At 41.5% G+C, this 23,135-nt stretch overlaps 1 protein-coding gene across 2 annotated transcripts in view; it reads right to left on the bottom strand.

Annotated features, from left to right (window-relative positions):
- Positions 1-23,135, bottom strand: part of NF2 (NF2, moesin-ezrin-radixin like (MERLIN) tumor suppressor) — a 105,456-nt gene that overhangs the window by 31,351 nt on the left and 50,970 nt on the right. For both annotated transcript variants that reach the window (XM_004461765.5, XM_004461764.4), the window contains exons 6-8: positions 23,032-23,114; positions 15,850-15,925; positions 13,200-13,334 (exon numbers count right to left, since the gene is read on the bottom strand). In XM_004461765.5, coding sequence (XP_004461822.1) covers positions 13,200-13,334; positions 15,850-15,925; positions 23,032-23,114 — 294 coding nt within the window. The remainder of the gene's footprint in view (positions 1-13,199; positions 13,335-15,849; positions 15,926-23,031; positions 23,115-23,135) is intronic.

Below are 23,135 nucleotides of genomic sequence, written 5' to 3'. Positions count from 1 at the left end.
GTCCTTGTTTCCCAGGCCCAGGCACCAAACCAAGATGAATGAGAAGCAACTGAGTGGTGCCACATCTGGATCTGTGGAAGTTCAGAAAGAACCCTAGAAGCTCTAGGAAGCTCTGCTACCATCTCAGGCTTGGCTCTGACGAAGGGATGCTTGGTAATCTGAAATAAGAACTCTTGTCCTACCTAACTCTGAGGCCAACACTGGGAGGGCCCCCAAGAGTCTAACGCATGGTCCCCTGCCATCATGAAGTTCACAAACTAGTTGGAACTAGACAAACAACAATTAATTACTCAAGAAATGATACAATAAGCAAGTGCCTTATTGTGTAGTACAAATCACAAATGTCCTCGGAGTTCAGAGAAAATCTACAATTAAGTAGGAGGGGACTTAAACTAGTCTCAGAAAGAATATGATAGAGAAGCCAAAAAGTACAATTGAAGAACATTCTAGACAAGGCAAATAACAGAAACAAAGAAGGGAAAATGAACACAGCATGAGTGAGTGAGTAAGAGAGTGTGGTTTATGGAAAGAAGCAGAGGAGTAAGATGATAAAATGAGCTTAGAAGAGAGCAGATGTGGCTCAAGTGGTTGAACACCTGCTTCCTACATGGGAGGTCCCAGGTTTGGTTCACAGTGCTTCCTAGAAACAGAAGAAAAAACAACAAACAAACAAATGAGGAAAAAAAGAACAATTCAGGGAGCCAATGTGGTTCAGTGGTTGAGTGCCGGCTTTCCACGTATGAGGTCCCAGGTTTAATCCCCAGTACCTCTGAAAAAGAAAGAGCTTAGACTAGGATGGAGGCAGGGACAGGGTGGGGGTGATGAGGAATAAAAGGCAGGCAGAGGGGAGTGGATGTGGCTCAGTGGTTGAGTGCCTACTGTGTATATACTAGGTCCTGGGTGCAATACTCAGTACCTCCTAAAAAAAAAAGTTGAAAGGCAGTTAGAAGTAAGCAGATATGTAGTCAGCCATACTGATTCTATAAGAAATGAAAGAACTTAAGAAACCAAACACATTTAAAGAGATTGAATCCGTCATAAAAAATCTCCCAGCAAAGAGAAGTTCAGGACCAGATGGCTTTACAGGTGAATTCTACCAAGCATTTTGAAAAGAATTAACACCAATCCTGTTTATACTCTTCCAAAAAATTGAAGACGGAAAAGTACACAGCACGTTTTAAGAAGCCTACATCACCCTAATACCAAAGCCAGATAAAGATACTACAAGAAAAGAAAATTACAGACCAATCTCTCTTACAAATGTAAGATGCGAAAATTCTCAACAAAATACCTGCAAATTGAATCCAACAGCATATAAAAAGACTTATATATCAAGACCAAGTGGGATTTATTCCTGGTATGCAAGGCTGGTTCAACATAAGAAAATCAACCAGGGAAGCATATTTGGCTCAACTGATAGAGCGTCTGCCTACCATATGGGAGGGTCCAGGGTTCAAACCCAGGGCCTCCTGGCCTGTGTGATGAGCTGGCCTACATGAACCGCTGCTACGTGCAAGGAGTGTCCTACCACATGGGGGTGTCCCCAGTGTAGGGGAGCCCCATGCACAAGGACTGCACCCCACATTGAACTGCCCATGCAAGAAAAGTGCAGTCTGCCCTGAAGTGGCGCCATACACATGGAGAACTGATGCAGCAAGATGATGCAACCAAAATGAGACACAGATTCCCAATGCCACTGAGAATACAAGCGGACACAAAAGAACATACAGCAAATGGACAGAGAGCAGAAAACGGGGTCGGGGGGAAGGAGAGAGAAATAAATAAAATAAATCTTTAAAAAAAAAAAAGGGCAGTCAGAGGGGAGCAGATGTGGCTCAGTGGTTGAGAGTCTGCTATGCATATACTAGGTCCTGAGTTCAATGCTCAGTACCTCCTAAAAAAAAAGTTGAAAGGCAGTTAGAGGGAAGTAGATGTGGCTCAAGCATCTGGGCTCCCATCCACCATATAAGAAGACCAGGGTTCAATGCCCAGGGCCTCCTGGTGAAGGCACGCTGGCCTGTGTGGTGAGCTGGCCCACACGGAGTGCTGGTCTGCGTAGAGTGCTGGCCTGTGCAGAATACTGCCCCATTCAGGAGTGCTGGCCCACACCGAGAGCTGGTGCAGCAAAATGATGTGAAAAAAAAAGACACAGAAGAGGGAGAATAAGAGATGCAGCAGATCAGGGAGTTAAGGTGGCACAAGAGAATGATTGCCTCTTTCCTACTCTAGAAGGTCCCAGGATGGGTTCCCAGAGCCACCTAACAAGAATAAAAGCAGACATAGAAGAACACACAGTGAGTAGAAACAGAGAGCAGACAATGGAGCACACACGGGGAAAAAAATTCTAATGTATTAAAAAAAAAAAGGCAGTTAGAGGGGTTTAGATTTGATGAGACAGGATATAGGTCTGAACATGGGGATGATTTGATGAAAGCTGCTAATAGAAGATATAATGTAGAGTGTGAAAAGGAATGTATTAAAGTAGATGAGGAAAACACAGTTCCTGAAATTAGAGGGAAGAGAAAGAGGAACGATAAAGATAGGCTGGTAATCTAGTAGGAGAACCCAGGGCCAGACCATCAAGCAGGGAAGCATATAACAAACAGCAACCACTGCTCTCAACCCCTCCCGATAAGACCAGAGAGACCGTAGATTTCAATGATGCACTTAAAAATGGATATCCACTTCCAAAAAAGATTTGCCAAACAGAGAAATATATTTAGGGAAATATATTCCTGGATATTTCTCTCACATGCTACACTGTCCACAAGGGGTACACATCCTGAGGGCTAAAAGTGATCCTTTGTTTAGTTTTTTGCCAAGTCAACTCAGAAGCATTATTGCTCTTGAGTAGGCTGCTATTTGTGAATTTCATGAGGTTATTTTTGGCCTTGCTGTTAAGCCCCAGAGCTGTCAGTGGAAAACCACAAGTAGTGGGGAAACCACAGGCTCTGTGATATACCAGGGCACACACAAAGCATCAATGGATCACTTAAAATAAACCAACATTTCTGTTTTGACAGCACAGCTGTCATGCATAACTACCAAGACTACTTCCTATTATATCAAGTCAGCTTGGGGTGTTCTTATTGCATGAGTTACTGACATGCTAGAATGTGATGATGCCTTGCCCCTGGAAAGGGTACATTAGAGTTTATTGTGTCAAGCCATGCTAGGGGAGATTTTAATCCTTGGGTTCTTTGAAGAATGTTTATTTTGGGACCCCTTACCACATAAATGTGCGGATGTGCAACAAACAGATTTTATGAAATGGGAGATGAAAAACTACCAAAGCGTGGCATACTTATTGCTTTAAGTCGTGTGGAACTTTCAATTTAAGTACTTAAAGAAAAAAAAAAAGGACGCTCATCTCCTAAGCTAATTACTTCCAAAAAGTTCAAAGCCAGGAAGTTTTGAATTCAGAAGCTCAATCTGTTTCATCAAGCATGGCTGAATGGATCCCAAGCATGGACTGGAAATCAGGGCCTGGTGTTCCTCCCCTCAAGTTGTTATGAAGAAAGAAAAAACAGGTAATGTGCTAAGGGCTGATTCTGCAGTTGACTGTGCAGTTGATAACGTAAGCCATCACAGGCAGTTCCACTCAAGCCCTGGCAGTAAAAATCAGAAAGTATGGTCAAGGCTGCTCTCCCACAGCAGAGGGCATGCCTTCTGCCTAGTTCCTCCTTTCCTCTCAGGGCTCACTCTTTGGGCTACCTTGAAAAGCAGGGGATAGATTAAGAATTTGCCCTATTCAAGATGATAAAGTGAAATGATTTCAGGGTTCTGTCCCCTCACAGAAGCTTTGAACAACCAGCAAGAACTAGCACAAAAATCCTTTTCAAAGCTCCAAAAAACAGTTAAAGGACTATAGTAACAGGGTGAGTGCTGAATCAAAAATGAAGCCGTTAGGAAGCGGACTTGGCCCAGTGGTTAGGGCGTCTGTCTACTACATGGGAGGTCCGCGGTTCAAACCCCAGGCTTCCTTGACCCGTGTGGAGCTGGCCCATGAGCAGTGCTGATGTGCGCAAGGAGTGCTGTGCCACACAAGGGTGTCCTCCACGTAGGGGAACCCCACGTGCAAGGAGCGGGCCCCATAAGGAGAGCCACCCGGCACGAAGAAAGTGCAGCCTGCCCAGGAATGGCGCCGCACACATGGAGAGCTGACGCAGCAAAATGATGCAACAAAAAAGAAACACAGATTCCCATGCAGCTGACAACAACAAAAGTGGACAAAAAGAACAAGCAGCAAATGGGGGAGGGGGGAAGGGGAGAGAAATAAGTAAAATAAATCTTAAAAAAAAAATGAAGCCATTAAAAAAAAAAAAAAGAAATTAACAAAAGCCACTTAGAAGCAGAAATGGCAACCTTGGCTGGTCCCACCCCACCCCTCGCCAGCTCGGTGCAGAGCTGCCCTGCAGTCTCAGTGTGGATCCCAGGCCCCAGTTCCGAAGGGAGCCAAGGAACACTCATGCACATACTGGGAACATACTTGTATTGCCCAAACTGTCTGGTGGTGGCCTGAGGGACTCCTTGTCCCAGAACTTGCTCTGCACTTAGAAGGCAGCACATGGAATTCTCTTACAGAATGCTGTGGGAGAGCAGGCAAGTCATGCTGCCTGGGCAAGACACTGCAGGCTGAAGGACTATACTATAGGGTATAGTGCCTGGGAATGCAAGGAAACTGTTTCCTAGGGAAGAAGAGACATTTGACCTGTGTAAGGGGGAGGAGGGATTCCTAAGCCTAAAATAAGAAGTAAGGACAGAAAGAATCAGAGAGGCCCTTATGCTTTGGCCTAGAACTATTCTCTAAACAAATTTTATGGATAAACCCTGAAAGAACACACACTAGCAGAGGTCAATGGGCAAAGACTGGGGGCAGTGTTTTCTTTTTTTTCAATCAAGGAAGGCTCTGTCATAACACTAGTTGAATACAAGCTTAAGGAACAGGGGACTCAGAGTCTAATTTCCAGCAATAACCCATTATTCTATCAAAACATCCAGATTTCAACAAAGGGTCAAATAACGTACAAAGAAACAGTAAAATGTTTCCAAACTCAGCAGGCTATACATTTTTCTCAAGTGCCCAAGGGTAGACTTTCTCCAGGATAGACCACATGTTAGGGCACAATGCAGCTCTCAATAAATATAAAAAGATTGAAATTATACAAAGCACCTTCTCAGATGATAATGGAATGAAACTGGAAATCAGTAATAGACAGGAAAAAAGTAAATTCACAAATGTGTGGAGGCTGAACAATACACTCTTAAATAATCAGTGGGTCAAAGAAGAAATTACAAGTGAAATCAGTAAGTACATTGAGATAAATGAAAACGAAAACACAACTTATCAAAACATATGGGATAGAGAGAAGGCAGTCTTAACAGGGAAATTTATAGCCCTAAACACCTATATTAAAAAAGAAGAAAGACCTAAACTCAAAGATTTAATGGAACAACTAGAAAAACTAGAAAAAGAACAGCAAACCAATCCCAAAGCTAGCAGAAGGAAAGAAAAAATAAAGATTAGAGCAGAAATAAATGAAACTGACAACAAAAAACAAGAGAAAATCAACAAAACCAAAAGTTGGTTCTTTGAGATCAATAAAATTGACAAATCCCTAGCTAGATTAACAAAGAAAAAAAGGGAGAAGATGCAAATAAATACAATCAGAAATGAAAGGGGGGAAGTTACAACTGACCCTACAGAAATAAAAAGGATCATAAGAGGATATTATGAGAAACTGTATATCAACAAACTAGACAACCTAGATGAAATGGACATATTCCTAGAAATACACAGCCTATACTGACTCTACAAGAAATGCAAGAACTTAAGAAACCAAACACATTTATTATTATTTTTTGAAGATTCATTATTATATTTCTTTCTTTCTTTCCCCTTCCCCCCACCCACAGTTGTCTGTTCACTGTGTTCATTCACTGTGTGTTTTTCCGTGTCCGCTTATATTCTTTTTTTTTTAAGATTTATTTATTTATTAATTAAACCCCTCCCCTCCCCGGTTGTCTGTTCTCTGTGTCTATTTGCTGCTGTCTTCTTTGTCTGCTTCTGTTGTTGTCAGCGGCACGGGAATCTGTGTTTCATTTTGTTGTGTCAGCTCTCCATGTGTGCGGCGCCCTTCCTGGGCAGGCTGCACTTTCTTTCACGCTGGGCGGCTCTCCTTACAGGGCGCACTCCTTGTGCATGGGGCTCCCCTATGCGGGGAACACTCCTGCATGGCACGGCACTCCTTGCCCCCATCAGCACTATGTGTGGGCCAGCTCACCACATGGGTCAAGAGGCCCTGAGTTTGAACCCTGGACCTCCTATGTGATAGGTGGATGCTCTATCTGTTGAGCCAAATCCACTTCCCCAAACACATTTAAAGAGATTGAATCCATCATAAAAAATCTCCCAGCAAAGAGAAGTCCAGGACCAGATGGCTTTACAGGTGAATTCTACCAAGCATTTTGAAAAGAATCAACACCAATCCTGTTTAAACTCTTCCAAAAAATTGAAGAGGAGGGAAAATTGCACAGAACGGTTTAAGAAGCCTACATCATCCTAATACCAAAGCCAGACAAAGATATTACAAGAAAATTACAGAACAATCTCTCTCATGAATGTAAGATAAAAAAATTCTCAACAAAATACCTGCAAATCAAATCCAACAGCATATAAAAAGACTTATACATCAAGACCAAGTGGGATTTATTCCTGGTATGCAAGGCTGGTTCAACATAAGAAAATCAACCAGGGAAGCATATTTGGCTCAAATGATAGGGGGTCTGCCTACCATATGGGAGGTCCAGGGTTCAAACCTAGGGCCTCCTGGTCCGTGTGGTGAGCTGGCCCACACGAAGTGCTGCCATGCACAAGGAGTGCCCTACCACACAGGGGTGTCCCCAGCATAGGGGAGCCCCATGTACAAGGAGTGTGTCCCATAAGGAGGGCCACCCTGCGAGAAAGAAGTGCAACCTGCCCAGAAGTGGTGCCACACACATGGAGAGCTGATGCAGCAAGATGATGCAACAAAATGAGACAAAGATTTCCGGTGCTGCTGACAAGAATGCAAGCAGACACAGAAGAACACATAGTGAATGGACACAGAGAGCAGACAATGGGGGGTTGGGGGGTGGGGGGTGGGGAAAGAGGAGAGAAATAAATAAAAAATAAATCTTAGGGAAAAAAAAAAGAAAATCAACCAATGTAATATACCATATTAACAAATTAAAGGAAATAAAACAAAATCATCTCAACAGATGCAGAAAAGGCATTCCACAAAATCCAGCATCCTTTTTTGATAAAAAGACTTCAAATGACAGGAACAGAAGGAAAATATCTTAATATGAGAAAAGGCATATATGAAAAACCCATGGCAACATTGTACTCAATGGAGAAAGGTTCAAAGCTTTCCTTTTAAGATCAGGAACAAGACAAGGATGCCCTCTGTCACCACTGTCATTCACTATTGTACTAGAAGTTCTAGATAGGGCAATTAGACAAGAAAAAATAATTAAAGGCATCCAAACAGGAAAAGAGGAAGTAAAACACTATTTGTGGATGACATGATCCTGTACTTAGAAAATTCTGAAGTATCCACGACAAAGCTACTTGAGGTAATAAATGAGTTCAGTAAAATGGCAGAATACAAGATCAATACACAAAAATTAGTAATGTTTTTGAATCTAGAACCGAACAATCTGAGGAGGAAATAAGGGGGAAAATTCCATTTAAAATAGCAGTGAAAGACTCAAATACTTAGGAATTAATTTAACCAAAGAAGTACAGAACCCATATGCAGAAAACGACAAAACAATGCCATAAGAAATTTAAAAAGACCTAAACAAATGGAAAGACATTGTGTGTACATAGACTGGAATACTAAATACTGTGAAGATGTCAATCTTACCCAAACTGATTTACAGATTCAATGCAATACCAATCAAAATTCCAAAAGCCTACTTTACAAAATTAGAAAGGACAATTAACAAATTCATTTGGAAGGGAAAGTGCACCCAAATAGCCAAAAGCATTCTATGAAAGAAGAGCAATGTAGGAGGAATTTCACTGCCTGACCTTGAAACATAATAAAAGCCACAGTGGTCAAAACAACATGGCAGTGGCATAAAGATAGACACATCAATCAGTGGAAGAGAACTGATAATCCAGAAATAAACCCTCACCTATATGATCAAATTTTTTTTTTCTAGATTTATTTTTTTTATTTATTTCTCTCCTCTTCCCCCCACCCAAGTTGTTTGCTCTCTGTGTCCATTTGCCATGTGTTTTTCTTGTGACCGCTTCTATCCTTATCAGCGGTACCAGGAATCTGTGTTTCTTTTTGTTGAATGATCTTGTTGTGTCAGCTTTCTGTGTGTGCAGCACCATTCTTGGGCAGGCTGCACTTTCTTTTGCGCTGGGCAGCTCTCCTTACAGTCCCTGCGCATGGGGCTCCCCTACGCAGGGGACACCCCTGTGTGGCAGGGTACTCCTTGAGCACATCTGCACTGCACATGGGCCAGCTCCACATGGGTCAAGGGGGCCCGGGGTTTGTACCGTGGACCTCTGATGTGGTAGGCGGATGCCCTATCCATTGGGCCAAGTCCACTTCCCTCAGATGGCTTTTGACAAACCTACCAAGTCCATGTTAACGGGACGAAACAGTCTCTTCAACAAATGGTGCTGGAAGAACTGAATATCTATAACCAAAAGAATGAAGAGGACCCCTATCTCACTCCCTATACAAGAATCACCTCAAAATGGATCAAAGACCCAAATAAAAAAGCTAGAACCATAAAACTACTAGAAGAAAATGTAGGGAAACATCTTAAAGACCTTGTGGTAGGTGGACCTTATACCCAAAGCACACGCAACAAAATAAAAAATAGATAAATGGGACCTCCTCAAAATTAAACACTTTTGCACCTTACAGGACTTTGTCAAAAGGCTGAAAAGGCAGCTAACTCAATGGGAGAAAATATTTGGAAATCACATTTCAGATAAGGGTTTAATATCCAGGATTTACAAAGAGATGTTACAACTCAGCAATAAAAAGACAAATAACCCAATTGAAAAATGGGCAAAAGACTTGAATAGATATGTGTCCAAAGAAGAAATACAAATGGCAAAAAAAAACAAAACAAAACATGAAGAAATGCTCAACATCACTAATGATTAGGGAAATGCAAATCAAAACTACAATGAGATATCATTTCACACTTATCAGAATGGCCATTATTAAAAAGACAGAGAACTAAAAGTGTTGGAGAGGACATGAAGTAGTAAGAACACTTACTCACTGTTGGTGGGAATGCAGAATGGTACAGCTACTGTAGAGGATTGTTTGGCAATTCCTAAGAAGCTTAATATAGACTTGCCACATGACCCTGCAATATGACTACTGGGTGTATACCCAAAAGAACTGAGAGCAATGACAGGAACAGACCTATACAAACCGATGTTCATAGTGGCATTATTCAAGATTGCCGAAAGCGGGAAACAACCCAGACATCCATCAACCGATGAATAGATAAACTGTGGTATATTCACATGATGGAATATTATGCAGCTGTAAGAGGAAATGAAGTTGTAAAGCATATGACAAAATGGATGAACCTGGAGGAGACATTTTGTTGAGTGAAGAAAGCCAGACACAAAAGGACAAATACTGTATGATTACATTATTATGAATCAAATGTGCTGTGTAACATATTATATGATTTTTAAAAAATGATATGTATCCAGTACATTTATTGAGAAACAGATGTTTTCATTCAACTGTGGAAAAAAAAAAGAAAGAAACCATCCATGAGGAGGACCAGATCTGGGATATATCAGACAAGACTTTAGAATAAACGGTCCTACACAGGATCAAAGAGCTAAAGGAAAACATGGACAAAGAACTAAAGGAAATCAGGAAGATAAGAGATAAATACAAAGAGAGTATCAGTAGAGAGATGGGAATTATGAAAAAGAGTCAAAAGAGCTAAACTCAACAGTAACAAATTTAAAATTCCTTAGTGGGACTCAATAGCAGAGTAGAGCTGGCAGAAGAAAAAAAATCAGAACTTGAAGACAGGATAATTGTAATCCTTCAGGCTGAGGAGAAGAAAGAACATAATTTGCCATACTTAAAAAGGCTAGAAAGAAGAAAAGTGAGAAAGCCTGAGGAAACTGTAGGACACATGATGAGAGCCTCAGAGGGAGAGGAAAGAGAGAAAAAAGCAGAGAATATTCTAAGAAAGAATTGTGGTAACTTTCCCAAACTAACCAAAGTTATGAATATACACATCCAAGAAGCTCAATGAACTCCAAACAGGATAGACCCAAAAAGACCCATGCTGTGGCATATTATAATCAAACTATTGAATGCCAAAGATAAAGAGAGACTTCTGAAAGCAGCAGGAGAGAAGAAGCAAAGTGTTATGTACAAAAGAGCCTCAATAAAATTAAGTGCTGATTTCTCATTGGAAACTGGGGAGGCAGGAAGGCAGGATGACATATTTAAAGCACTGAAAGCAAAAAATTAAAAATCAATCTTGTATCTGGTAAAATGGTCTTTCAAAAAGGAGGGAGGGATTAAGACATTCCCAGATAAACAAAAACTGAGGGAGTTTGTCACCACTAGGCCAGCCCTGCAAGAGACGCTAAAGGGAGTTCTGCTGGTTGAAAAGAAAGGATGAGAGACAACAGACTGAAGCCTCAAGAAGAAATAAAGATCTGTGGTAAGGGTAACATTTATGGGTAAATATAAATGCCAATGCTACTGTATTTTTTATTTCTAACTCCACTTTTTACTTCCTACAGGATCTAAAAGGCAAATGCATAAAATGTAATGCTAAACCAGTGGTTTTAGACAATGTACAAACATATGTAATTTGTGAAAAGAACTACATAAAGGTGGGAACAGAGTGATTTGGGAACATCATTTGCGTATATTACTGAGGTTCAATTGGTATCAAAGCAAAAGAGATTGTTATAGAGTTAGGATGTTAATTGGTAACTACAAAGAAAATACTGGCGAATATGTAACCTCATAGAAATGGAAATTAGAGTACAGGTTGCCAGGGTCAGGGAATAGGAGAAATGGGAGTTAATGTAAAATGGGTATAGGGTTTATGTTGGGGAAGATGGGAGAGTTTTAATAATAGGAGGTGGTGAGGGTTCTACAATATTATGAATGTGATTAATGTCACTGAATGGTATGCTTGAGAGTGGCTGAGATGGGAAAGCTTACATTGTACACGTCTCCACAATTAAAAAAAAAGAGCAACTTTTTTTTAAAGAGAAAATGACAATTAAATGCAATACATGATCTTGGATGAGATCTTGCAAGGGAAGAAAAAAGGCTCAAAGGGACATTACTGGGACATATGAAAAACTGGAATATAGACTATACACTTTATATCAATGTTAAATTTCTTGAACTTGATAACAATACTTGGCATGATCACATAAGGGAATATTCTTGTTCTTAGGAAATGTACATGACAGTATTAAGTGCTGATGGAGCATAATGTATACAACCTACACACAAGTGTTCAGAAAATGGATAAATATATAGATACACAGACAGATGGACGGAAAGACAGACTAGCTAGATAGAATGATATGGCAGATATGGCAAAATATTAAAACTGGGGGATCTGAGTATCTGCAGTGGGAAGGGTATGAGGAAGTTCTCTGTATGATTATTATTTTTACAACTACCATGTAAATTAGAAAGTATTTCAAAGTAAAAAGAAAAAAGAAAAAAAGCAGATGTGGCATCAGTAAACCTGATGGAGCTCAGCACCTGCTATGTCACTCGCCAGATACAGGTCACTTAATCCCTCTGTATCTCTGCTTCCTGATGTGACCCAGAGATAGTGAAGGCATGGCCCATACCTTACAGCAGTGTTCTTATGAGGATTCAATCAGAGAGGCGGCTGAAAGTGCTTTGTTGATGGAAATGCACTATATCACCATCATCATCATCATTAATCCCATACTCTGCAGTTCTTTATTATAGCATTCGAACTTTTATTTGACTCCTTAGAAGCTGAGACTAGATTTTCCACATCTTTGTTTCCCCTCCAAAGCCTAACACAAAGAGAAAAGCTCAAGAATTCCTTTAAAATTAATGAACAATGAGTGAATGAATGAATGAAGGCTGACAGCATCTGGGAAAGGTTACCATCCTCTACAGAAATAGTGTAATTCTGAGAGAGTTCATCTGAGTTATTATCTTTTTTTTAAAATGTGGCTTATGTTTTGGCAAATATAAGTATTTATTTTATTTTATTTTTTATTTCTCTCCCCCCGCCCCCAGTTGTCTGCTCTCTGTGTCCATTGGCTGTGTGTTCTTCTGTGACTGTTTCTATCCTTATCAGCGGCACCAGGAATCTGTGTTTCTTTTGGCTGCGTCATCTTGCTGTGTCAGCTCTCCGTGTATGCAGTGCCATTCTTGGGCAGGCTGCACTTTCTTTCGCACTGGGAGGCTCTCCTTACGGGGTGCACTCCTTGCATGTGGGGCTCCTTTGCGCGGGGGACACCCCTGTGTGGCACGGCACTCCTTGCGTGCATCAGCACTGTGCATGGGCCAGCTCCACATGGGTCAAGGAGGCCCGGGGATTGAACCTTGGACCTCCGATGTGGTAGGCGGACGCCCTATCCATTGGGCCAAGTCTGCTTCCCTCATCTGAGTTACTAAAATTTAATTATTCTCCAATTCTTATAAGCATATAAGCCTGACAATCTTATTTATATCAGCTGTGAGAGAAATACATACACACACAAAAACATTCCTTACAACATTTATCAAGCCTTGAGCACAGAGATATGACTATAATATACATACTAAACTTAAACATAAAGACAGTTTCTCCTCTCCCCAGAAAGAGAAAGACAAACAAGAAACGTTAGTTTTTTTGTTTGTTTCCTACTCTTTGGGGGTTAGCCCTGAACAAGATGAGTTTCCTAGCCTCTTGTTAATCAGTGGCAGGTTTAATGATGGCCTTTGAAAAATGGATGCCAATACTGTTCTGTCAATACTTTAAAAATTAGCAAACAAAATCAAAAGCCTAGGAATGAAAGAATTTTATTGATAAGAAGAAGAGAAGATGGTCTGTCCAAGGAAGCTACAGCAAGGAGAGATGGGAAAAGAACTTCTGCTTGGCCATTGGGCCCTAGTGGCACTGGCAGTAAAGACAGGTCCTACCTCCTTGTCACTGTAGGAGATGTTTCGGATTTCATTCCACGGGAAGGAGATTTTGGGGGTCAGCCTGTTCTCAGGGTCATAGATGTGAAGCCCCAGGGCATCCACTCCAAGAAGCAGCTCTGTGCCTTTCTTATTCTGTAAATCCAATAAGAAAACAGCAAGTTCAGCTCCAGCAGAGGTGCGAGGTTTTACTCAACATTCCAAAGAACCTTGTACATACTGTTACATATGACAAGTTTCAACTGGTCCCAAAAGAAGTCACGGCTGTCTCATAACCCAGAGGGGCTCCAGCTTCCTGAATAGGGGCAGGCAGAGGCAAAAATGTACTGTTCTTGTGACTCACTTATCCCTTAGAGGAACCACCAGGGGCTTCTGTCACAGGCTTGACAGCTGAAGTAGGGGCATTCTAAGCATTGTTAACTCTAAGTAATTTACAGTAGGAAAAATGCTGAAGACAGGCAACACAGAAGCAATTTATTCACCAAAAAACTCAAACTGTAATTAATAACCAGGTTATAGAGATATAGAATAAAAATCAGAGGGACCACACATTTCTTACATTAAAAGAAAAGGCTGTTGGACTAACAAAAAAAAAATTCTAAGTACTGGGATGGAATGGTTTCATTTAATGTTAAAATGTAATAAAAATATTGATAAAGTAAGTATAACCTGGGTGTTAGGCACATGGGTGTTCACTAAAATTCTTTCAACTTTTCTGTATATTTACAAATTTGCATAATAAAATGAAAAAATATCAAAATGAACTGTGACTAAATTATACCTCAATAAAACTGCTTTAAAAATTAATTTATTGTATATATGTTATGTCTCTAACAGAAGGGGTGATCAGAAGTCAAAGTAGCCAGAGGGCAACTGCCCTGGGCCCACAGGCCCAGCTGCGATCCTGGAGGCTGCATCCTCACACTGCAATCCGTCTGCCTGCATGAGGTTCAGCCCAACTAGGGAGGTGGAAGGAAGCTCCCTGCATGAGGACACCACAGCACCTGACACTTTGCTGATGACAAGGAAACTGAACCAAGACTGAGGGCAGAAAAGCAGATCTGCAGATCTATAAATCAAGAGGGTGGGCCAGCTATGATGAGAAGCACCAATCTAATAGCAGGTGTCGGATGGAGAAGCAAGTGCTTCAAGGTAATTCTCTTTACTCCTTCTAACCCTGAAGTCAGGTATTATCACCAAACCATGTGAGATTCTTCTGCTTATCTGTAAAGCTCTTAAAACTACCGAATTTATACAAGTGAGACTTTGTACTGTGAAAATCTACAGTACATCTTGGAAAACAAGGTATTTTGTTATATTTTATTTAGTTCATTATTATTATTTTTTAAAAGGATTCTACCCTCTGCCTCCTATCATTATGATCCCACCACTTGTAAAGATTAAATGGAGGGAGGTGCGGACTCAAGCAACCTGTTTTTAAATGTTTTAAGCATATATTTTCAGGTAAAATTTCAGGAACTCTAACACAAAACCACTAAAATAGCCATCAGCTTTGCATACTGCTCAACATAAGAAACACAGGCAAAAAACTATATTTTAGTCTGACTGATGTAGAAATATCCCCTAATAAGAAACTATTTTTGTGGATCATAAAACTCTATCTACTTAGAATCTAGGTAGTGGGCACATGGGACAAGAGGAATGGGGTTGATAAAAATGACAGAAATGTGCAAACATTAATAAAACTGTAGAAAACAACCTTCTGCATTATTTCGCAATATATATTATTATGGAACATCTTTTAGATACATTTTTGGTATATGAAATAACATGACATTTCAGTGTACTTTATGCAAAGCAATCTGTAAAAATCTGTACTTAGAAAACAAAGTAGATGTAATAAAGTAGGCATAATAAACATAGTAAAGTAGAAAGCCACCTAGAATATTTAAAATGTGTTTCAATTTATCCAAATTTTATACAAAATTTGTAGGAACTCAAACATGGAAAGCAAACCGTAACTATGCTAATAGTAGAGGTGGACCACTCTGGACAGTTTTTTAAAGTATTGGAACCAGTGATGAAATACTTTAGCAAATTACACGCATTCCTTTGGAAGAAGCTGCCCACACACTGCATCCAGCAACCAACCCACAGGAGAAAGCCATCTAAAGGCTCAGACCTGGACTAAACACAAATGCAGCTTTCAATGCAGAAACAGTGGGTCCCCAGAGGACAGCCGACTACTATTAATGGCCTGAATAGAAAACCAATTAGCCTCATAGTGAGGATAAGATTCCCCACCCAAACAAATCAGTAATCTATAAATGCAGCTTTACTATCTTTGTGCTCTGGGAAAAGAAAGTATTTACAAGTCCTTCCCCGTGCGCCAAGATCTCACAAAGCCAGAAATAATCAAATGCTAGACTCAGAGCATTCAAACAGGTTTCTGCTGAACATAGAACCAGGCCCAGGTCCCTCAAGACCCAAGTGAAAATTACCTATGATCTAATTGAAGTCCAAAAATAGAAAATTAGGCTATAAGACCTCTTTCCCCTTGCTCTTCTTTACCACTGAACCATAAAGTGACTGAGCCATCCACACTGGAATGAAGTAACCCATTTCAGCATTTTGTACCTAATTCAGTCTCTGTTTTCTAAATAAGGAACACAGAGAGAAGTCTACACACCCGAATTGCAAAGTAGTTCACACCATACATCTCTAGGTCCTGAGCTATCTTCAAATACTCCATTTCAGCTTCGTCCCTGTGAGGAGAACAAAAGACAATGTCACTGGAGCTAAGTGAGGAAGGTGGTGGGTGGGTCTAGGCAAAGCTCAACATTTTGAACCTGCTATTCTTCTTGGGGTCGTCCCTGGCAGAAGACACAGGCCGGAGAAGATACCAGAAAAGCTCTTGTAAACTCTGAATTTTTTTTTTAAAGATTTTATTTATTTATTTCTCTCCACTTCCCCCCACCCCGGTTGTCTGTTCTCTGTGTCTAGTTGCTGCGTCTTCTTTGTCCACTTCTGTTGTTGTCAGCGGCACGGGAATCTGTGTTTCTTTTTGCTGCATCATCTTGTTGTGTCATTTCTCCATGTGGGCAGTGCCATTCTTAGGCAGGCTGCACTTTCTTTGGCACTGGGCAGCTCTCCTTACTGGGCGCACTCCTTGCCTGTGGGGCTCCCCTACGTGGTGACACCCCTGTGTGGCAGGGCACTCCTTGCGTGCATCAGCACTGCGCATGGGCCAGCTCCACACGGGTCAAGGAGGTGCAGCGTTTGAATCGCGGACCTCCCATGTGGTAGGCAGACTCTCTAACCGCTGGGCCAAGTCCACTCCCCCCAGCTCAGAATATTTTAAACACCAAGATCAGGCAGTATTTCCCATCCCCATAAAAAGAAGAGAAGAGATTCACTGCAGTATCTCCTAGCTTCAATTTCACACTTTGCCCTTGGTAAATAAAGACTCTCATCTTAACTAATTCAAGAAAAGCATATGGCTGATTATCTTCTACCCTCGAATGTATTTAGATGTTTAAATTTTATTTACCTTGTTTCTTTACCTTACATATACTTTCTTCAGCTAGACGGTTTTGGAGATGAAATAACTCTCTCTGAAAGCTACCTGAGCACTATCTACCTGATTTTATTTCTTTCAGTATTGTTGAATAGGTACCAGGGCTATAAAACCCAAGCCAGGTCACCTGCTTCCAAGTTGTAAGTCAAACAAGGTAAGCTTTCAAAGGAGCAATGACTTGCAGAAACTCCCAAACTGGTGCAAAGTGAAACATTTTAACTTAAATCTCTTTATGACTTTGTCCTCCTCCCTCTCTTCCCAACCTCAAAATGCTCTCAAATGAATTTTTAAAGTTAAATTTTTTGATAACACCAAGTGTTAGTGGGCAGGTAGAGCAACTAGAAATCACACAAACTGCTGACATAAACTGGCACAACCACTTTGGAAAATTGTTTGACATTATTTGTAATGCCAAAAACCAGAAGACAACCCAACAACCCAAATATGCATCAATAGTAGAACTGATAATTTGTGGTATATTAAAACAATTCTATACAGCACTGAAAGTGAAAAAGCTACTGCTATATGCCAACAAGCCCAAATCTCACAATATGAGGTTGAGTAAATGAAGTGAGGCACAAAAAACAGAAATCATCTGATTTTATTTATATAAAGTTTAAAACAGATAACATTCAGCTATGGAGTTAGAAATAAGGAAAGTGGTTATACTTTTGGGGAGGAGGGAAAAGGAGTGAAGGAGGAGAAGGTCATGTTCTACTTCTTCACCTGGTGATATATGGGGTTTTCACTTTGTGATAATTTCATTGAGGGGTGGAGTTACGATTTGTCCACTTTTCGGTATGCATGGTACACTTTTTTAAAAAGTTTTTAACAAATCATGTGACAGGAAGTAGACTTGAAGAAGAGATTAAAAAATTAAAGACTAATGAAAAAATGTTCAACTCCAAAACTGATCAGGGAAATAGTAATTAAAATAAGATACAAGAAGAAGGTTGTGAGCCAACACCCATATGGGCAGGGAAATCTATGATAAGGTAGAAGTGAATAGTTACACAGTAAAGGGATATGACAGGGGTGTAGTGATACACTGAGTTGGGCAGTGCAAGCATGATGGGGGTAGGGTGGGGAGGATGGGTTGGACAGTCCATGGAACTGGGGGGAGGGCTGGGGGAGGGATGGGGGAGGAGCAGGTGAAAACTGGGGATTGGCAGGTATGTGGCTGAAACTACCATGTTGAGAAAGCTCTCTTGGCAATATAACAAGGGTTACTTGTTTAGGGTGTTGGATGGGGGGGCATTTGGGACAGGGTGTCCCTGGGGCAGTCTTCTAGAGAATGTGCCAGTAATTATTTTGTCATAGTGCATTGTATCAGTGGGTGGAGACCCACATAATGAGCAGGAAGGAGTTGGACTCCCATCCTGGGGAGGCCTAATACGTTCTCAGGCAGAGGGGAGGGTGTCTCTTGAGAGCATGGGTGGTTCCTAATAGGGGAGGACAGACTAGTGTGTCAAGCCCTCAGTGTTGTTGCAATTATCTAAGTATGAATCTTGTCCTTTAAGGAGTGAAGCCTGGTGGTTGCAGTGGGCCCCAAGGAGAGGGGGAAGAAGGAATAAAACAGATGGAAGAAGGGGTATTTAGAGGGTAATGGAAGTATTCTGCATGATCTTGCAATGCTGGACACAGGACATGTTAAATTTCATCAAAAAAATTTTTTTAAAAGCCTATGGTCTAGGGAAGCAGCTGTGGCTCAATCAGTTGGGCTCCCGTCTACCATATGGGAGACCCTGGATTCACGTCCTGGGGTCTCCTTGTGAAGGTAGGCTCACTCGCACGCCGTAGAGTGCCACCTGGCCCACAAACGCCACGGAGAGCTGACTCAGCAAGGTGATGCAACAAAAAGGGAGACAAGTAAAAAACAGAAGAGCGCACAGCAAATGGACACAGACACAGAGCAGACAACAAGAAAGCCGTGGGGGAGGGGATAAATAAAAAAAAAATACAGACAGAATGCACAGCGAATGGACAGAGAGAGGAGACAGCAAGCAAGTCACAAGGAAGGAGGGCGCAATAAAAAAAAAGTGTATGGTCTAAAGTATAAACCATAATGTGAACCAGTGACCACGATGGTAGCTATGTATCAATATTTGTACACCAGTTGTGGCAAATGTACCATTCACATGTAAAAAGGTTATTGATACAAGAGGGGGAAAGGGGAGAGGATGTTGGGTGTATGGAAGTACCTTATATTCTGTATGCGACTTTACTATGACCTAAAACTTCTTTGAAGACAAAATGAAACAAAAGTAAGACACTGGGGAAAAAATGCTAGAAAATCCCACCATATGTACAGGACAACAGATATAACAGTGATGAAAGGCAAAACATCAAAAAAAATTCTTTTTAAATCTTGTTCATTTTTTTTTAAATATCCCAATTTTTAAGTCTTATTTTAGTTTCAGTTTTTCTAAATTTATATTTTATTTCTTATGTTTAAATCTATCATTATTTCATTTTCCTAATAATTGTATTTGGCAATATTCTAGGCTTCATTTTTTTAAAAAATTTATTCCACCCCCCCACCCCCCCGCCACTTATTTGCTGTCTGCTCTCTGCGTCCACTCGCTGCACGTTCTTCTCTGCCTGCTTGTCTCCCTTTGTTGTGTCATCTTGCCGCACCAGCTCTCTGCCAGCGCAGGACAGCTTGCCTTCACAAGGAGGCCCTGGGACACAAATCCAGGGCCTCTCATATGGTAGAAGGGAGCCCATTTGACTGAGCCACAGCTGCTTCCCTCTGAGCTTCATTTTTTTTTTTAAGATTTATTTATTTTTCTCCCCTCTCCCCCACCCCAGTTGTCCGTTCTGTGTCTATTTGCTGCATCTTCTTTGTCTGTTTCTGTTGTTGTCAGCGGCATGGGAATCTGTGTTTCTTTTTGTTGCATCATCTTGTTGTGTCAGCTCTCCGTGTGTGTGGCACCCTTCCTGGGCAGGCTGCACTTTGTTTTGCACTGGGCGGCTCTCCTTATGGGGCGCACTCCTTGCACGTGGGGCTCCCCTATTCAGGGACACCCCTGCGTGGTACAGCACTCCTTGCACACATCAGCGCTGCACATGGGCCAGCTCCACACAGGTCAAGGAGGCCCGGGGTTTGAACCACAGACCTCCCATGTGGTAAATGGACACCCTAACCACTGAGCCAAGTCCACCGCCTGGGCTTCATTTTTGAAGAAGTTTTGGATCACAGAAGGGTTAAAACTATGGCAGGGGAAGATCATTGGTGTGGGGTATCAGTGATAGGAGGAATTTCACCTGGGCATACATATAAGGTATATAAATGTGTTTAAGTGTTGATGGGGCATTGCACAGTGAGTAGAGATTCACACAACTGAAAGAATACTGAATTCCCATCCTGGGGAGCTCTGCCACATTCTCTAATGGAACAGCAACAATCACCCAAGTAAAGGGGCAATGATTAGTGTCTATTGATGGGCACTTGATATTTACAACTATCCTTATAAGCCTTTGTTCTTGCAGTTGCAATGTAGCCTAGTGTTGTAAGGTGCCTAAGAGTTAATTCTTGAGAGCCTCCCTGTTGCTCAAATGTGGCCTCTCTCTGAGCCAAACTCAACATAAATGTATTACCTTCCCCTTCAGCATGGGACATGACTCCCAGGGATGAGTCTCTCTGGCACTGAGGGATTACTAACAAACACCAAGGAGCAATGCAGCTGGAAAAAGACCTTGAATAAAAGGGGGAAAAGGTAAAGATAAATGAGTTTATGTGCTAAGTGACTTCAAAATGAGTTAGGAGGTCTTCCCAGAGATAACTCTTATGCATGTCTCAGGAGGATCTCATAGACAGCCAAAGTAGATACTATCCCAAATAGTGGGGCTCCTAAGGACTCTGGAGACACTCAGGTCCATGGCAGCCATGGCAGATAGCTCCGGAGGTTGGTGCCTTGCCAGTGGGCCTTACTTTGGAGTTTGAGTTCCCCAGTGTGACAGAACTGGACTCAGATATGGCTCCTCTACACATGCCTCTTCTGTCCCCTTTATTTGAACCTATAGTTGATACTGGAGTTGGTAGGTGTATGTCCAAGAAACTTGAATCTCTGGGCTGTCCATTTGCCAGCTGAGCCCTGAAGCTTAGGAGAATTGCAACACCTACTCTCCAATTCATTGGACTCACCTAGGACAACTAACAAGGAGGTGAGGATGGACAACTACCATACCAAGGAACCAAGATAGTCTACAACTGCAAGCAAGAGGGGCCCCATCCATCAGCCATATGGGACTGAATCCCCCTCTCAATTAGAGGTGGAGTGGGCATCACCATCCCAGAATCCTCAGGACTGGGAAATAATATATGGACTAGAATGGACTTACTGGTATTCTACTACAGATTTTTTGTGATTCTAGCAATGGAAGAAATTTTATCATTGATGCGGAGACAGTGGCCACTGGAGGTATTGAAGTCAGGAAGAGGGACAAAGAGGTATAACATGGGGGCAATTTCAGGAGTTGGAATTGTCCTGAGTGACACTGCAACCACAGATACAGGTCATTATATATACGACCATACCTACAGAATTGAGTGGGAGAGAGTGTAAACTACAATGTAAACTATAATCCATGATTAGAGGCAATGTTCCAAAACGTGTTCATCAATTGCAATGAATGTACCACACTAAATGAAAGAAGTTGATAATGTGGGGAAGGGTGACAGGTGTGGAGAGTGGGGCATATGGGAATTCCTTATGTTTTTTTATGTAACATTTTATGTAATCTAAGTACCTTTTAAAAATAAAAAATATATTTTAAAAAAGATACAATTTTCTTAACCCTTTTTTTAAAAGATTTATTTATTTTTTTAAAAAAAGATTTATTTATTTATTTAATTCCTCCCCTCCCCCGGCTGTCTGTTTTCTGTGTCTATTTTGCTGCGTCTTGTTCGTTTCTTTGTCTGCTTCTGTTGTCAGCGGCACGGGAGGAAGTGTGGGCAGCGCCATTCCTCGGCAGGCTGCACTTTCTTTCGCGCTGGGTGGCTCTCCTTATGGGGCGCACTCCTTGCACGTGGGGCTCCCCTATTCAGGGACACCCCTGCGTGGTACAGCACTCCTTGCACACATCAGCGCTGCACATGGGCCAGCTCCACACAGGTCAAGGAGGCCCGGGGTTTGAACCACAGGCCTCCCATGTGGTAGATGGACACCCTAACCACTGGGCCAAGTCCACCGCCTATTTATTTATTTAATCCCCCCCCTCACCCGGTTGTCTGTTCTCTGTGTCTATTTGCTGAGTCTTGTTTCTTTTGTCCGCGTCTGTTGTCGTCAGCAGCACGGGGGAAGTGTGGGAAGTGTGGGCGGCGCCATTCCTGGGCAGGCTGCACTTTCTTTCGCGCTGGGCGGCTCTCCTTATGGGCGCACTCCTTGCGTGTGGGGCTCCCCTACGCGGGGGACACCCCTGTGTGGCATGGCACTCCTTGCATGCATCAGTACTGCGCATGGGCCTGCTCCACACGGGTCAAGGAGGCCCGGTGTTTGAACCGCGGACCTCCCATGTGGTAAACGGATGCCCTAACCACTGGGCCAAGTCCGTTTCCCTTTTTTACCTTTTAGATTACAAAAATTAAAATTATTGATAATGGGTGCCGATATAACTCAGTGGTTGTGCACCTGCCTCCCATGTACAGTACCTCCACAAAATAAAATAAAATTGAAATGAAATGAAATTAAAATTAAATAAAATGACTGATAAAAATAATGAGGTAGAATGAAGGCACTTGTACAGTGTTGCTGGGAACATAATTAGGTACAACCTTTTTTGGGGTACAACTTGGTAGCTCCCATTGAAATGCAAAAATGCTCACATCCTTTGAGACCCTGCGATTCTTCTAATGAATCTATCCTCAGAACTACTCACACAAATGTGTAAGGATAGACAAGATTGTGTACTGCAGACCTTTCTGTAAAGGTGAGAGTCCTACAGATACTTCAAATGTCATTAAATAGAAGAAAAGATTTAAAATCAATGCTATATCCATATATTATATTTCTTAAAATTAAACTCAATTAACTATGAATGCAGTAGATCGATATATCCAACAGGAGGAATAAGTGTGCATGCAGACACATGCTCACCCTATACTGTAATAAATGACACATGTGAAACTGAAGACCCAGATTACTCCCAGTTTTCCGTTTTTCTTTCATATATTTCTGAACTGAATTTTATTAAGTATGTCCTAGTTTTGTAGTTTTTTGTTTTTTTTTTTAAATGAAACACTCATAAAGAAATGTAAGGCAATAATGGAACAGCCTAATGGGACAGCCTCACCTGGCTCGGCCTCGGTGCTCTGCGTACCAAGCAGTAATTCTCTCCTCCCACATTTCTGGAGTCATTTGATACAGATTTATCACCTACCAAAAAATGGAGCAAAA

The sequence above is a fragment of the Dasypus novemcinctus genome, chromosome 19, assembly GCF_030445035.2.
Source record: "Dasypus novemcinctus isolate mDasNov1 chromosome 19, mDasNov1.1.hap2, whole genome shotgun sequence".
In the NCBI taxonomy this organism is placed as follows: Eukaryota; Metazoa; Chordata; class Mammalia; order Cingulata; family Dasypodidae; genus Dasypus; species Dasypus novemcinctus.
The sequence above is the reverse complement of the archived record's forward strand: the minus strand, read 5'-3'. Positions and strand labels throughout refer to the sequence as shown.